The sequence below is a fragment of the Dendropsophus ebraccatus genome, chromosome 12 (assembly GCF_027789765.1).
Source record: "Dendropsophus ebraccatus isolate aDenEbr1 chromosome 12, aDenEbr1.pat, whole genome shotgun sequence".
Taxonomy (NCBI): domain Eukaryota; kingdom Metazoa; phylum Chordata; class Amphibia; order Anura; family Hylidae; genus Dendropsophus; species Dendropsophus ebraccatus.
Genome location: NC_091465.1, coordinates 28,848,669 through 28,861,452, shown reverse-complemented (window position 1 = coordinate 28,861,452; position 12,784 = coordinate 28,848,669). Strand labels below are relative to the sequence as shown.

The 12,784-nt window shown below is 43.5% G+C and overlaps 1 protein-coding gene across 5 annotated transcripts in view; it reads right to left on the bottom strand.

The window, feature by feature from the left end:
- The window catches only part of PLCH2 (phospholipase C eta 2), a 518,781-nt gene that overhangs the window by 145,928 nt on the left and 360,069 nt on the right, over positions 1-12,784 (bottom strand). For 4 of the 5 annotated variants that reach the window (XM_069948824.1, XM_069948825.1, XM_069948827.1 and 1 more), the window contains one exon: positions 540-686. The exons of the other annotated variant lie outside the window; for it this stretch is intronic. In XM_069948824.1, the coding sequence (XP_069804925.1) occupies positions 540-686 (147 nt within the window). The remainder of the gene's footprint in view (positions 1-539; positions 687-12,784) is intronic. 5 annotated transcript variants of the gene reach the window in all.

The window sequence follows — 12,784 nt, the reverse complement described above, 5'->3', positions numbered from 1 at the left end:
TAACAAAAGCAGATTCCACCTTGATGCTCTTGTCCATTACATGGTTGCTCATTTACCTAATGGCATGCATGTAAGACTAAATTTCTATATAGAATTGCGGCAGAGCAGAGGAAATGTATGGCTGGCCACAACTTTCCCTAGTGATACTTTCCGAATGCCCTGATTTTTAAAAGCTGGAAACACAGCAGATCCCTCAGGAGGATTTCTTTTAAAAGAGGTTGTCCTGTAGAGTCAATCACTTTTAAAGAGTGAAGGTTACAGGAAAAGCTGAGAGCCCTACAGAACTGTCCATATTCACACATCAATGACACACCAATGAAATCTGCGCCTGTCTCCACTTTATGCCGCCCTCGGGGAGGGCAACATAAAGGGGCTGACAGGTTCTCTTTAATTTTTCCTTATTGTCAGATATCAGAACATTTGCCGAGAAGTTTCAGGCCAACAGGTTAAAGTTGTGACCGAACCTTTTATGAAAATATCAGAGAGAAAAAAAGGAAAGGATTCCAGTCATTTGACATTTTATATGAATGTATTCTTACTCTTGGCTTTTTCATTCTTCCTCGAAGGTCTCCACCGAATACAAGATTTATGTTCATCCAAGTAGTAGAAACGTACCAAACCTTTGGAGCTACCTCGCAGTTTGATCATCTGAGTACCAGCTTGCATAGAACTCATACATCTTTCCACTGCAAGAAAAAACAAAGAGAAACCACCATGTTAAAAGACCCGAAAATACACGTACAATAGAAAGGAACAATGAAGACAGCAAGGGATCTCAATGGATACTCAATAAACCATAGGCCAGGATAAACCCCATTGTATGAACCTGTCAGTGGTTTACTCCTCAAGTGTCTCCAACAGGTCATGCTCTGATAGACCACAATAACTAAGAAAATGCATAGCTAACATATACAGACAACCGTATCACTCGTACACGCAGGTGTTTCACAGGCCATACAACTTTACAGTTGCAAAAAGCGATAACAGGACACCCATACCAGTTTATAACATTACATTGTTTCCATAGACATCAATAGTTTATTTCATGAAGAGGAGATCATCATGTGCCACCTTGCAGGCTCAGTGCACACGGCTCTGCAGCATCTATAGAGCCCTTAAAGGGGTAATCAGGCAATAGTTTTTTTTCTTCCAAATCAACAGGTGTTGGAAAGTTATATAGATTAGAATTTACTTTTCTTTAAAGACCTCAGTACTTCCAGTACTTATCAGCTGCAATTTGCAGTACAGGAAGTGACATATCTATTACAGGAACTGTACAGAGCGGGAGAGGGTTTTTTTTTTAGGGTAGTGACTAAATCCCATACCGTAAAGGAACCTTGCTGGGGCGGGCACACAGCTCCCAGGCAAGCCCCGCCCTGGCCGGATTTCACTGGCTGCTCCACTCCGGGCTTCCTAGCAAAATCAGACACTGCCGGACCCCCGATCCTAATCCGAACGTTTACAATTAGGGTAAGGGTTGGGGATCAGCTTAAGGTTACGTACCACTGATCTCTCATGTTCTAACCCTCCCCACAGCCCCAACCCTAACTCTCCTGATTAGCACCAACCCCGAGGGTTAGGGTTGTTGAGTGGTAAGGAGATAGTTAAGTCATGTTTGTAGTAACCCTAATCCGACCCCCAACCCTAAACCTAAAACTAACCGTTCACTACTTCTTTTTTTAGTAGGGATTTGCTGCTGCTCTGGACAGTTCCTGACATGGACAAAGGTGGCAGCAGAGAGTACTGTGTCAGACTCAAAAGAATACACCAAATTTATGTAACCTAAACCAGTTGATTTGAAAGATTAGAGAACCCCTTTAAGGGAACCTGAGGCCTCTCCTGATAAGAGAGTGTTTGTATTCTCCAATTCTGGATCACCTATTTTTTTATAGCTCTGGGATGGGCCGCTTCTCTGTTATTATATTGGGTTACAAAAGAACCTGTGGGGGTAAGAATGTTTTTGTAATAAGAGAATTGCTACTCAAAGAACAGTGGGATCGAGGGGTATAATCTGTTCTATATGCATGAGGTGGGTGACAATTTTATTGGTTCATGGAGGACCGATGATATAGATAAACTACCCTTTATGTTCTAATTTATGATTTAAGAAAGGGCTCTTCGGAATAGGCAGTCAAAGTGATCCATATGGCAGCATCATTTTGACTTCCATAGGCTGCACATAGACTGAACACATACTGTAGAGCAGGGATGGGGAACCTTCGGCCCTCCAGCTGTTGCAAAACTACAATAAACATTATGCCTGGGCAGCCGAAGCTAAAGGCATGATGGGAATTGTAGTTTTGCAACAGCTGGAGGGACGAAGATTCCCCATCCCTGCTGTAGAGTAATAATAGGCAAGGTAAAAATGAAGGCAATGGCCATGTTCAGAGTAGAACTTAGAGCTAAGTTTGGTCTGCACGCAATACAAAACCAAAAAGAAAAAAAAAATGCAAATACTGATTGATCACTAGAGTGAAAAGCAATGTGAAGAAACAAGCAAAGCGTATAATAGCTATATAAATGTATAAAGCAGTATAATGAAGATCCACTATTAAAGTCAACAATTCAGAACATGAAATAATACCCGACGGTCGGGAACATTAAATACACCGCTCAGTCTTCTCCCTTCAGCTCTGGGTCTAATTGATACACAGACTAGGTAAATAAAAAAAGTAAAAACTTCAACAAGATGTAAATTTATGCCAGTTTCACATGGCTGCTTTAATCTCCTCGGTGTGTACAGATGTATGAAAACACTGGTGCTTGATGTGCCAGAGCCTCAGTAGGTTGCTGAAGAATCACAGCTCTCAGCTCTTGGCTGAAAACTTCACTTATCGAAGCCAATGCGGTGTTTCTCTAAATCGGAGACTGGGGGGGGGGGGGGGGGTGCTCTTAACAGCAGCTTGGCTTCATGGACTCAGTAGGGAAGGATAGAATTATAAATGTATTTCACCCCCAACCAGATCAAGGAGGATAATTCATTATGTTGCAAAGTTTTAAATTCATTAGAAATGAAAGCTCCTCACAATGGTGGGTGCCCTCCATCTGTGCAACATGCATTCAACTTGACAGCAAGTTACAAAAGGAGCAAACACTGGCATATGTGATAAATATATATACATATTTTTTTTATTTTTATTTTTTTTTCCTTATGTGTATGTATATTTTTTTAAGTCAACTTTTATTTTTTTGGTACGCTATTAAATGCAAATACTATTCACGTCATAGAAAACCTTGACGAGTTTCGATCGGTTGGGAACCAGGCATTGAGACCCCCACTGATTGTTAGAGTTGGGAGAAGCGCTAATGCTACGTTTACACGGAACGATTATCGGGCGAATTTTCGCGATAACGATTGCATTGAGCGATAGTTGTTCCGTGTAAACGCAGCGAACGATCAAGCGATTAGCTAAAAATCGTTCATTTTGATCTTTGAACATGTTAATAAATCGTCGTTGATCGTTCGCAAAAAAGTCGCGGATCTTTCCGTGTGAACAGTCGTTCACTGATTTTACCTATGTGCGAGATAGGTGATCACAGGGCCGTGACAAAGAGTAGGCAAGGGTAGGCGATGGCCTAGGGCGCTAAACAGCAGGGGGCGCCACCCGGCCGAACCTGGAAGCAGCATACAGGAGCTGATTACATCAGCCCCCTGCCTTGAGATGCACAGGTCTGTGAGTCTTCAGCTGCTGCTCCACAGGGCCAGGGGAGGGGTGGCTCCCTGCGGGACACTGCTCTGGCTGAGCTCCCTTTGCCTGGAGGCTCTGACCTGGTGCAGGACACCAGCATGGGGGCAGCATTACTCACATCCCCCGCTGCACATCCTCCAGGCTCTGGGAGCTGCTCAGCTGTGGGGCCAGGGAGGAGGAGGTGAAGAACAGCAGCCTGAAGAGACCACACAGGGGGACCAGAAGTGTGTGCCTGGTCCTCTCCTGTCAGCTGCTCATCTCTGCTGCATCATCATCATCAGCCAGACCCCTCCATGACAGTCCCAGGACGGAGAGGAGAGAAAGTGCAAGCAACCTAGCTGAGAGGTAGCTGTTTTGTGCCTGTGTATGTGTACATAAGAGTGTGTGTGTGTACATAAGAGTGTGTGTGTGTACATAAGAGTGTGTGTGTGTGTACATAAGAGTGTGTGTGTGTGTACATAAGAGTGTGTGTGTGTACATGAGTGTGTGTGTGTACATGAGTGTGTGTGTGTACATGAGTGTGTGTGTGTACATGAGTGTGTGTGTGTACATAAGAGTGTGTGTGTGTGTATGTGTACATAAGAGTGTGTGTGTTTGTACATAAGAGTGTGTGTGTGTCACACAGAGGTAGCTGTTTTGTGTCTGTACATAAGAGTGTGTAAATGTGTAAACGTAGCATAAGGGTTCATTTACACAGAAAGATTATCTGACAAAGAGTTTAAGGCAAAGCCAAGAATGGATTTGAAAAGAGATGAAATCTCAGGCTTTCCTTTATGACCTGATCTCTGTTTATAGTCTGTTCCTGGCTTTGGCTTCAAATCTTTGGCAGATAAATTTTTCTGTGTAAATAGACCCTTGGTGCTTCTCTCCATCCCGGCTGCAGGAGATGGTCTCTGTTCTAAAGGCCCTTTAACATGGGTCGATATTGGCAAAGAGCATTGCTAGAAACGCTCCTGTGGCAGATATCGGTCTGTGTAAAAGTGTCAGTGATCAGCCAAGGAGCTTGGAAGTGCCCCATCCCTGGCTCATCGCATCTTTTGTATGGGCCTTAAAATAATTGTTTACCAACTGCTCATCTGTGTAAAAAGGGGATGTGCAGACAATAGCAATGAATTGATATGGCCTCATGAAGATTGGTATACCTAAAAGGACCCTTAGTACTACGAAACAAGAAGCAAGCTAGAGAGTTCTGCAAGCCATGGAGTGTAGCACCGAGCCAGGCACTTCTCCCGACTCCTTAGGGTACGTTCACACTAAGGAAAGAAGTTCCCACTGATTCAGTCACTCGCATCTCCACCGGTCCCATACACTCCATTGTATGTTCAGGCAGATCCCTCCACCCGCCCAAAGAATTGACACGTCAATTCTTTGAGCAGATTGCGTAATCTGCCAGACCATAGAAAGTAGTCTATGGCATGGGTGGATATGCGAGTGAGAGTGTGAGGTGGTGAGCGGTGGAATACGCAGGAACTTTTGAGTGGATTCCTTAGTGTCAACGCACGCTAGCAATTGCAGAGGGTCTAAACATCCAGACCCTAACACATCATGACTTTTGATATGAAGGAAAAAACATGGCTGCTTACATCAAGGAACTGGGATCCATGAAGCAAAAAAAAACAAAAAACAAAAACATAAGTTCCAAAAAGGATCTACTTGGGATTTACACTATCACTTGGGATCTTTATTAACAGGAAGATACATAGATCTGCAACTGTTTAGGACCTTTTTGCATGTCTAGGATTCGGCACAGTTCCCGCACCATCATCCTCCTATGCACATGATTGGGGTTTCTGCCACCTGCCCATATGCTACAGAAAAGTACTGTGCAGGTTGTTTTTTGCCAGGAGAATAAAATATGCAAATCCAATATGTGAAGAGACCCCTAGGAGCAGGTGTAAGACATTTGCTGACTCCTGATATCTTGGATCAGAAGCCCTGACTGTCCTTGGCATTATTCTTGTACAGGGGAAAGGTGGTAAAAGACAAAAACATTAATCTTAGAAGCATCCGGAGAACAGGAGACGCAAATAAATTAATTCAGTGTGTCAAACTGTCCCCGGATATCTGCTTTGTTCTTCTCTGAATTATAGCAAAGGTGTTCTGCATAGTGTCTGGGATGTGCGAGATGTAGAAAGCTTCGATGTGACTGCGTCATATAATATATCATAGGGAGCCGCCACATTTCCATGAATGCAAAAACCTCTTTTCCAACACTCGGTACAAACATACTGTAGTTATAGCTTTAGGTTAGGTAAGAAAACTCACAATTGGTAAAGGGACAATTAAAGAGGAACCCTGTTTGATGGCCTGTGATCCCAGTTATCTATGGCTCCCATTAAAGGGTAATGTTATGTAGGTATACTCTCTATAGCTTCATTATCTATACCAGGCAAAAAACAAAACTATAGTGCTACAATACCATGAAATCTGGAGCCATCAGCCAAACAGGGGATTACATAGACATTATTGATCTGTTTCCCGTATTGCTCTACTAGGAATTGCTTCCACCTAGCCAGAATCCTGCTCCACACGGATGAGGGGCAACACCCCGAAACAGCTGTATGTGGATGGACACCTGGACTTGGTTTTTCCCTTGTCATTACACTAATTTATAGGGCCACTTAATACAGTGGTTTTGTTGGTTTCCTTACAGGAGCCACTCCTTGGCTGGGTCCTACCTGGAGAGATATCTGGCTAGTCTCGTGTTTAGAGACTCTTCAATGAGGCTCCATAGGCTCTTCTTTTGCATATTCATGTCTCCCAGGGGGCAATGCACCTAGGATTTCACTGCATTGAGCACTTTTACTAGCAACCGGAAGTATTATTGTTTGTCTGGTCTCCCTAAGATCAGCGATCTGTTTCTCTTATGGCTTTACTAGGCATTGCTCCCACCTAGCCAGAATCCTTCTCCACAGTGATGAGGGGCAACACCCCGAAACAGCTGTCTGTGGATGGATACCTGGCCTTGGTTTTCCCTTGTCATTACATTGACTTATAGGGCCACTTAATATGGTGGTTTTGGTGGTTTCCCTACAGGAGGCACCCCTCGGCTGGGCCCTTCCGGGAGGGATATCTGGCTAGTCCTGTGTTTTTTTAAGACTCTTGAATGAGGCTCCACTGGCTCTTTTTCGCACAGGCATTATTGGTAATATATCTCCTTGTACAATTTCCGGAAAGTAGACCTAAGAAAGATGGCCTAATACTAGCGTGGAGCGGAACAGATTGGATTTTGCAACATTCTCCGACTCTGAATGCTTGCCATTTGATTCCCAGCGGCTGAAGAAGTTGGATGTCACCCTAGCGAGGCCAGAAAAACATGGATCAAGCCATAGGGAGGCATCAAACATCTTCTGGAATCAAATGTAGTGCATCGGGTTTGGAGAAAATTGCTCAACCCAACAGTTCAGCAAGTTCGCTCAGCACTACCTATTATGTATGCAATCATTCTCTAAGTGCAAAATAAAACTACCAAGGATCTGGATTTGTACTGGCTTCCTCATCCTAAATTTCAGCAATTGCAACTGGTCTGGGCACACAAGTAGCTTGGAATTGGCTTGAGCCATTAAATCTATTCCCCAGTAGGGTCCGGTTTTTCTTTTGCTTTGAGGCTCTAGCTTCTTCATGCACAGTCCAAAATCCCAATATACCTTATACCATCTAACATAAAAAAAAAAAAAAGCGAAGAAAATACACAGCGGTTGTTATCACAAAAGAGAAAAATTACATGAAATGCTACAAAGACCCATACTAAATTCTCAGCGCTAAAGCCAGGCACATAACTACAGGAGATAGAGAACAGCTGCGGCTGGGGACATTAAATAAAGTGGGCGTCAGAGAATGCATCAATCCAATTAGTTCTTCAAGTACAGATCCATTAATGTAAAATAAATAAATATGGAAAATATACAGCGCTCATATTGGGTGCTAACAAAAGTGATCGTGTACAGAAAAACTGCTGAGTTTTTTAATCTTCAAAGTTATATAGGAACTTGAGACATGTAAAATTGTGCTTCATTTTTTTTTTTTTTGGCTTTTATATCAATTATACAGAGTGATGATTGAACTTGCTGAACGTTTGGGTTTGGCACTAAATCATATTTAGTGATGAGCGAATTTTCTGAAAGTTTGGGTTCATCCGAACGCTCTGCATTTGACTCCTGGTGGCTGGAGAAGTTGGATGCAGCCCTAGGTAGTCCTGGAAAACATAGATATAGGCATAGGCTGGATCCCTGTTTTACTGGGAGCCCTGGGGCTGCATGCAACTTCTCCACCCACTGGTCTTTACAAAAAGACAGGGGCAAGGGGGAAAGTAACAGTATTAACTCACCTCTCCCCATGCTGCTTCATTGCTCCGGGACCCCCCGCGACGGTCTGAGATCTCCAGCGCTGCACACGTCACGACGCTTATCCAGTCAGTGACTGGGGCAGGACCCCGCTCCAGTCACTGATTGGCTGAGTGGGCTGTCAATCAGCCTTCCAGCGGGGGTCCCAAGGCTGGTCCCATGGCCATAAAATAATTTCACCTTTAAGCATCAGTTTTTCTTGTGATTCTACTGACCCCAGTTTAGATCAGCACAGGCCATACCCTAGGGTGATAGCGTTTAGTAGAATGTCAGGGTCCAGGTGTAGTGGGCATATAAACTCAATTGTACAGATTCTTTATAATTGTGTCCCCCAACCACATAGTCAACATTTCGAGTGCCACCATATGGCTGTACTGCAGTTCCCGGTCCATGCCAGGAAAGATGGGTAGACAGGTAACATCTGCAGAGCTTTCAGGAGCTGAACGAGTTGGAGTTATGAGACATTAAAAAGAAGTAATAAGGTAAAACAGCAGAAGGATATTAAAATCACATTCTGGAGTTCTTCACCAAGCCAGCTGTTAAAAGAATGGCTGGTCTCAAAAGACTGAACCGCATTTCTTTCCCTCCAGACGCCACTATACTAGAATTTACTTTAACTATTTTAATATCTAGATGGGCAGGATAATAAACTTCTTTAAACAAATTTGCAATATGAAAACAATTGGGCGATCTCTCTTCTCAATGGGCTGAGCAATGCATTCCAGAGTGTAATATCATTACATTATTATAGGAAGCTGCTGACTGCAGAAATTGGAGGGTGTTACACAATATCACTCGAAAATATTATGTGTACATCTCAGTTCACTTTTCTTTATTGTATGGTTGGGTTACATAAAGCAGAAAGCTCTTCTAGGAGACCCTTACATATTACAACCATTCAGTTCTTATAATCCTGTGCCCAGGGCTGGACTGGCGGTTGGCATTTCTGGCAAATGCCAGATGGGTCTGTACCCTTTGTGGGCTGGTCCCATTTCCATCCTGGCTAGATGACTCCCTTCCCCTACTGTAAAGGAGCACCCCACAGCAAGTGGACAAATGTGCTCCGAAATGCCAGAGCTGCCTGTGCCCCATGGTTACAGGAGAGAGAGCAGCTGTCTATAAGACCAGGACTTATGACCTCATCCTGAGCATCCTGTTTCATGAACATCACAAAGAACCTGTAAAGTATTGCAACATAGATTTACAAAGCCACAGACTTAGGCTATGTTCAGATGCTGTAAGAGACCAGCTGGGTCATGGAACGGCTGGTCTCAGAAAAGATCATCCTGGCCGCTGTGCGCCCACATTAAAACTCCCCACTGCACACAACGTAGTGTGCGGCTGGAGCCACACGCTCCATTGTGCGAACTGACGGTTTTCTGTGGCCACTATACATTGAATAGCGGTCGCAGAAAACTGACATGTCAGTTTCTCACGACGCTGCTATGGATCCCGGCGGGAGTATATACACTGCGTATACACTCCATCCAGGATTCCCTTAGCCTTCAGCACAATGTAAGTTCCGTACTAATCACGGCCATTGCAGCAACTGCCGTGATTACTGCAGAACTTACGTTGTGTGAACACTTAGAATGTGCTATGTATTGGAGAGAGCCTGAGAAAGCTTAGGCTTTGGCCTTGCAAACTGAGCCAGTTTGCCTAATGATGCAAACTGTGCCTGAAAGGTAAATCCAGGCTTCCAACTCATTACCTATAGCACTCATGGCAGATAGTATGCTATATACAGTACTGCCGCATAATCTCTTCGTTCCCTTTAGATTTTAATGAATAAACCTAGCAACACAGTGCATAGTATAGTCTTTACCTTCCTGTAATTCTGCTGCTGTTTTCTTTCTACATGCTTAGGGCGGGTTCACACTACGAAATTCTCGCGGACAATGTCCGCGGAATTCCGTCAGCTGTCCACCCGCACATCTGGGTGCCTTTCCGCCGGCTCCATAGAGACCATTCTATGGTGACCATAGAGACCATTCTATAGAATGGTGTCTCTGGAGTCGGCGGAAAAGCGCGTGCCTGTGCGGGCTGACAGCTGACGGAATTCCGCGGACATTTTCCGCAAGAATTCCTCAGTCTGAACCAACCCTTACATAGCACCTTTGCAAACCCAGTGCATCAGTAACCCCTTCTCCCTCCACGACTGCACTGTGTAAATCATAAGCTCAGCCTATGTAGTCTAGTGTTCTCTCTCTCTCTCAAGCACTATGTCATGGCATTGCTATTACCATTGCCCATTACAAATTAGTATTATTCTTGGAAATATAAAATAAGTGACACCAATTCTCTGCTAAAACTGTAGAAATAATCCTTAAAAGATTTTGCATATTGAGTGGTTATAAAACTAAAAGCTGCAGTTGGCAAAAACAAATGAAAAAACAAACAAAACATAAGGCACAAAGCTTTGCCAGGTAACATATGCCTTCCATTTTCTACAGCTTGTTTTGCTTTGAAAATTTTTGCTTATTTCGCTTATTTGATTCCAACATGATCCCCAGTTAAAGGGGTTATCTGGCACTGATGCATTTTTTAACACATTGCTGCCATAAAAGAGAACATAAAAAGGTTTACCTCACCACGCTCGCCCGGTGTCCCGATGTGGCTGCCGGTGTCCCCTGCTGTCTGTAGCCACCGTTACCTCAGATACGAGCTCATCTTGGGAGTGACAGCCCACTCAGCCAATCACTGACAGACTGGAAAGAGATGCAGACAGAGATTGGCTGAGCGGGCTGTCACTCCGGAGACAAGCTCGTATCTGAGGTAATGGCAGCTACAGACAGCAAAGGACACCGGCAACCGCAGAGGAGGAGTGCAGAGAGGTAAGCATACCATGTTTGTTATGGTCTCTTATAGAGCAGCAACATGTTAAAAATATGTTAGCGCCAGATAACCCCTTTAAGGGAGCAGAGAGCAGCCTGATTCAGTTTGCTTTCTTTTCGTGTTGCTTTGGTGAGGCCAAGATATGCACAGACCAATTTCTTACCAGAGTAGAGCAATTTACAATAAGCTTGAGTTCGCAAAACCTCAAACGCTTGCTATTTGACTCCTGGTGGCTGGAAAAGATGGCTACAGCCCTAGGGTGGCCTGGGAAATATATATACAGCTTATGGGAGTCAAATGGCAAGCATTTAGGGGGAGATTTATCAAACTGGTGTAAAGTAGAACTGTCTTAGTTGCCCCTAGCAACCAGATTCTTCTTTTCATTCCTCGCAGATTCTTTGGAAAATGAAAGGAAACGGATTGGTTGCTAGGGGCAACTAAGATAATTCTACTTTACGCCAGCTTGATAATACTCTCCCTTAGTGTTTCATGAACTGAAATATACTGTAAATTTACTCATCTCTAACTGTCCCTTGCACCCTATAACCAGGGGCGGATTAACTTTACCATAGGCCCCGGGCTGTTCACCAAGCCTGGGCCCCCCCACCCCGCTGTAAACTATGGCAGCACTAGCGTGGCGTTCATAGTACAGGACAGATAATGTCATGATGTCCTGATTTGTGCAAAATTGCCATAAAAAAAACTGTGATTTTTGCAAATCATGGCGGAAGTGTAGCCAGGAGACAGTACATCACTGAAAGTATAAGTCTTTTTGGGTGGTCATGGGCCCCCCAGGAGCTCAGGGCCCCGGGCTGCCGCCCGAAACGCCCCTATTATAAACCACTACTGCCTATACCCCTCTAATAGGTACAAGGTGCATTACCTATCAGGGGGCTGACAACGGATCCAGTGGTCGACGTCAGTACAACCTGTGGACTATTAAACATGGAATGCAAGGATAATATATATAAACTGAAATTGGGGTCTGGAATTATGATGACCCATGCATGATAAAGGGTAGTAGTGTTAAACTCGTAATCCTCCAGCAGTTGCAAAGCTGCAACTCCCATCATGCCTGGACAGCCAGAGCTTTGAGAGTTGTAGTTTTGCAACAGCTGGAGAGCTATGAGTTTGAAACTAGAGGGGCACATCACGGAAGAAAAAAAAAAAAAAAAAAACACACAGCTCAACTAGATATTAAAAGGTGTTTTCCCTTGAGGACACTCATCTCCTACCTGCAGGAGTGTGTCATCAGTGCAGTCAAACCTCTGGGACCCGTAAAAAAAAAAAATCACAATAATGGGGGTCATGTGCCTACCAGTTGAAAGACACTAGATAAAATAAAACAAAAAAACTACAAAGTGCATAAAATAAAATAAACAATTCTAAATGCTACAACAGGAGTTATGGAATACACATCACCACTAGAGCGCTTCACCAGGATTTAGGACACATCAAGGATGAATGACTGATGAACCAGATCTGTCCAATCCCTGCACACAGTACACTTGTAACCTAGATATTCCAGGTAATTCAATCTATATATAGTCTGCAGTATTCACAGCAGAGATAATCGTGCATTAATTAGGTATAGACCTGCTAAATTGGTTTCCTTGGAGGAATGTAACCATTGGCCTCTCTGCATCATCTTCCAAGAAATCATCAGGTTTTTTTCTTTTCCCTTAAAATGTAAAAGCATGCATATATATATATATATATATATATATATATATATATATATATATATATATATATATATATATATTACACAGTGGTGCCTTGGACTGTGTTAAAGGGGTTGTCCGGCGAAAATCTTTTTCTTTCAAATCAATTGGTGTCAGAAGGTTTAATAGATTTGTAATTTACTTCTATTAAAAAAAATCTGAAGTCTTCCCATACTTATTAGCTGCTGTATGT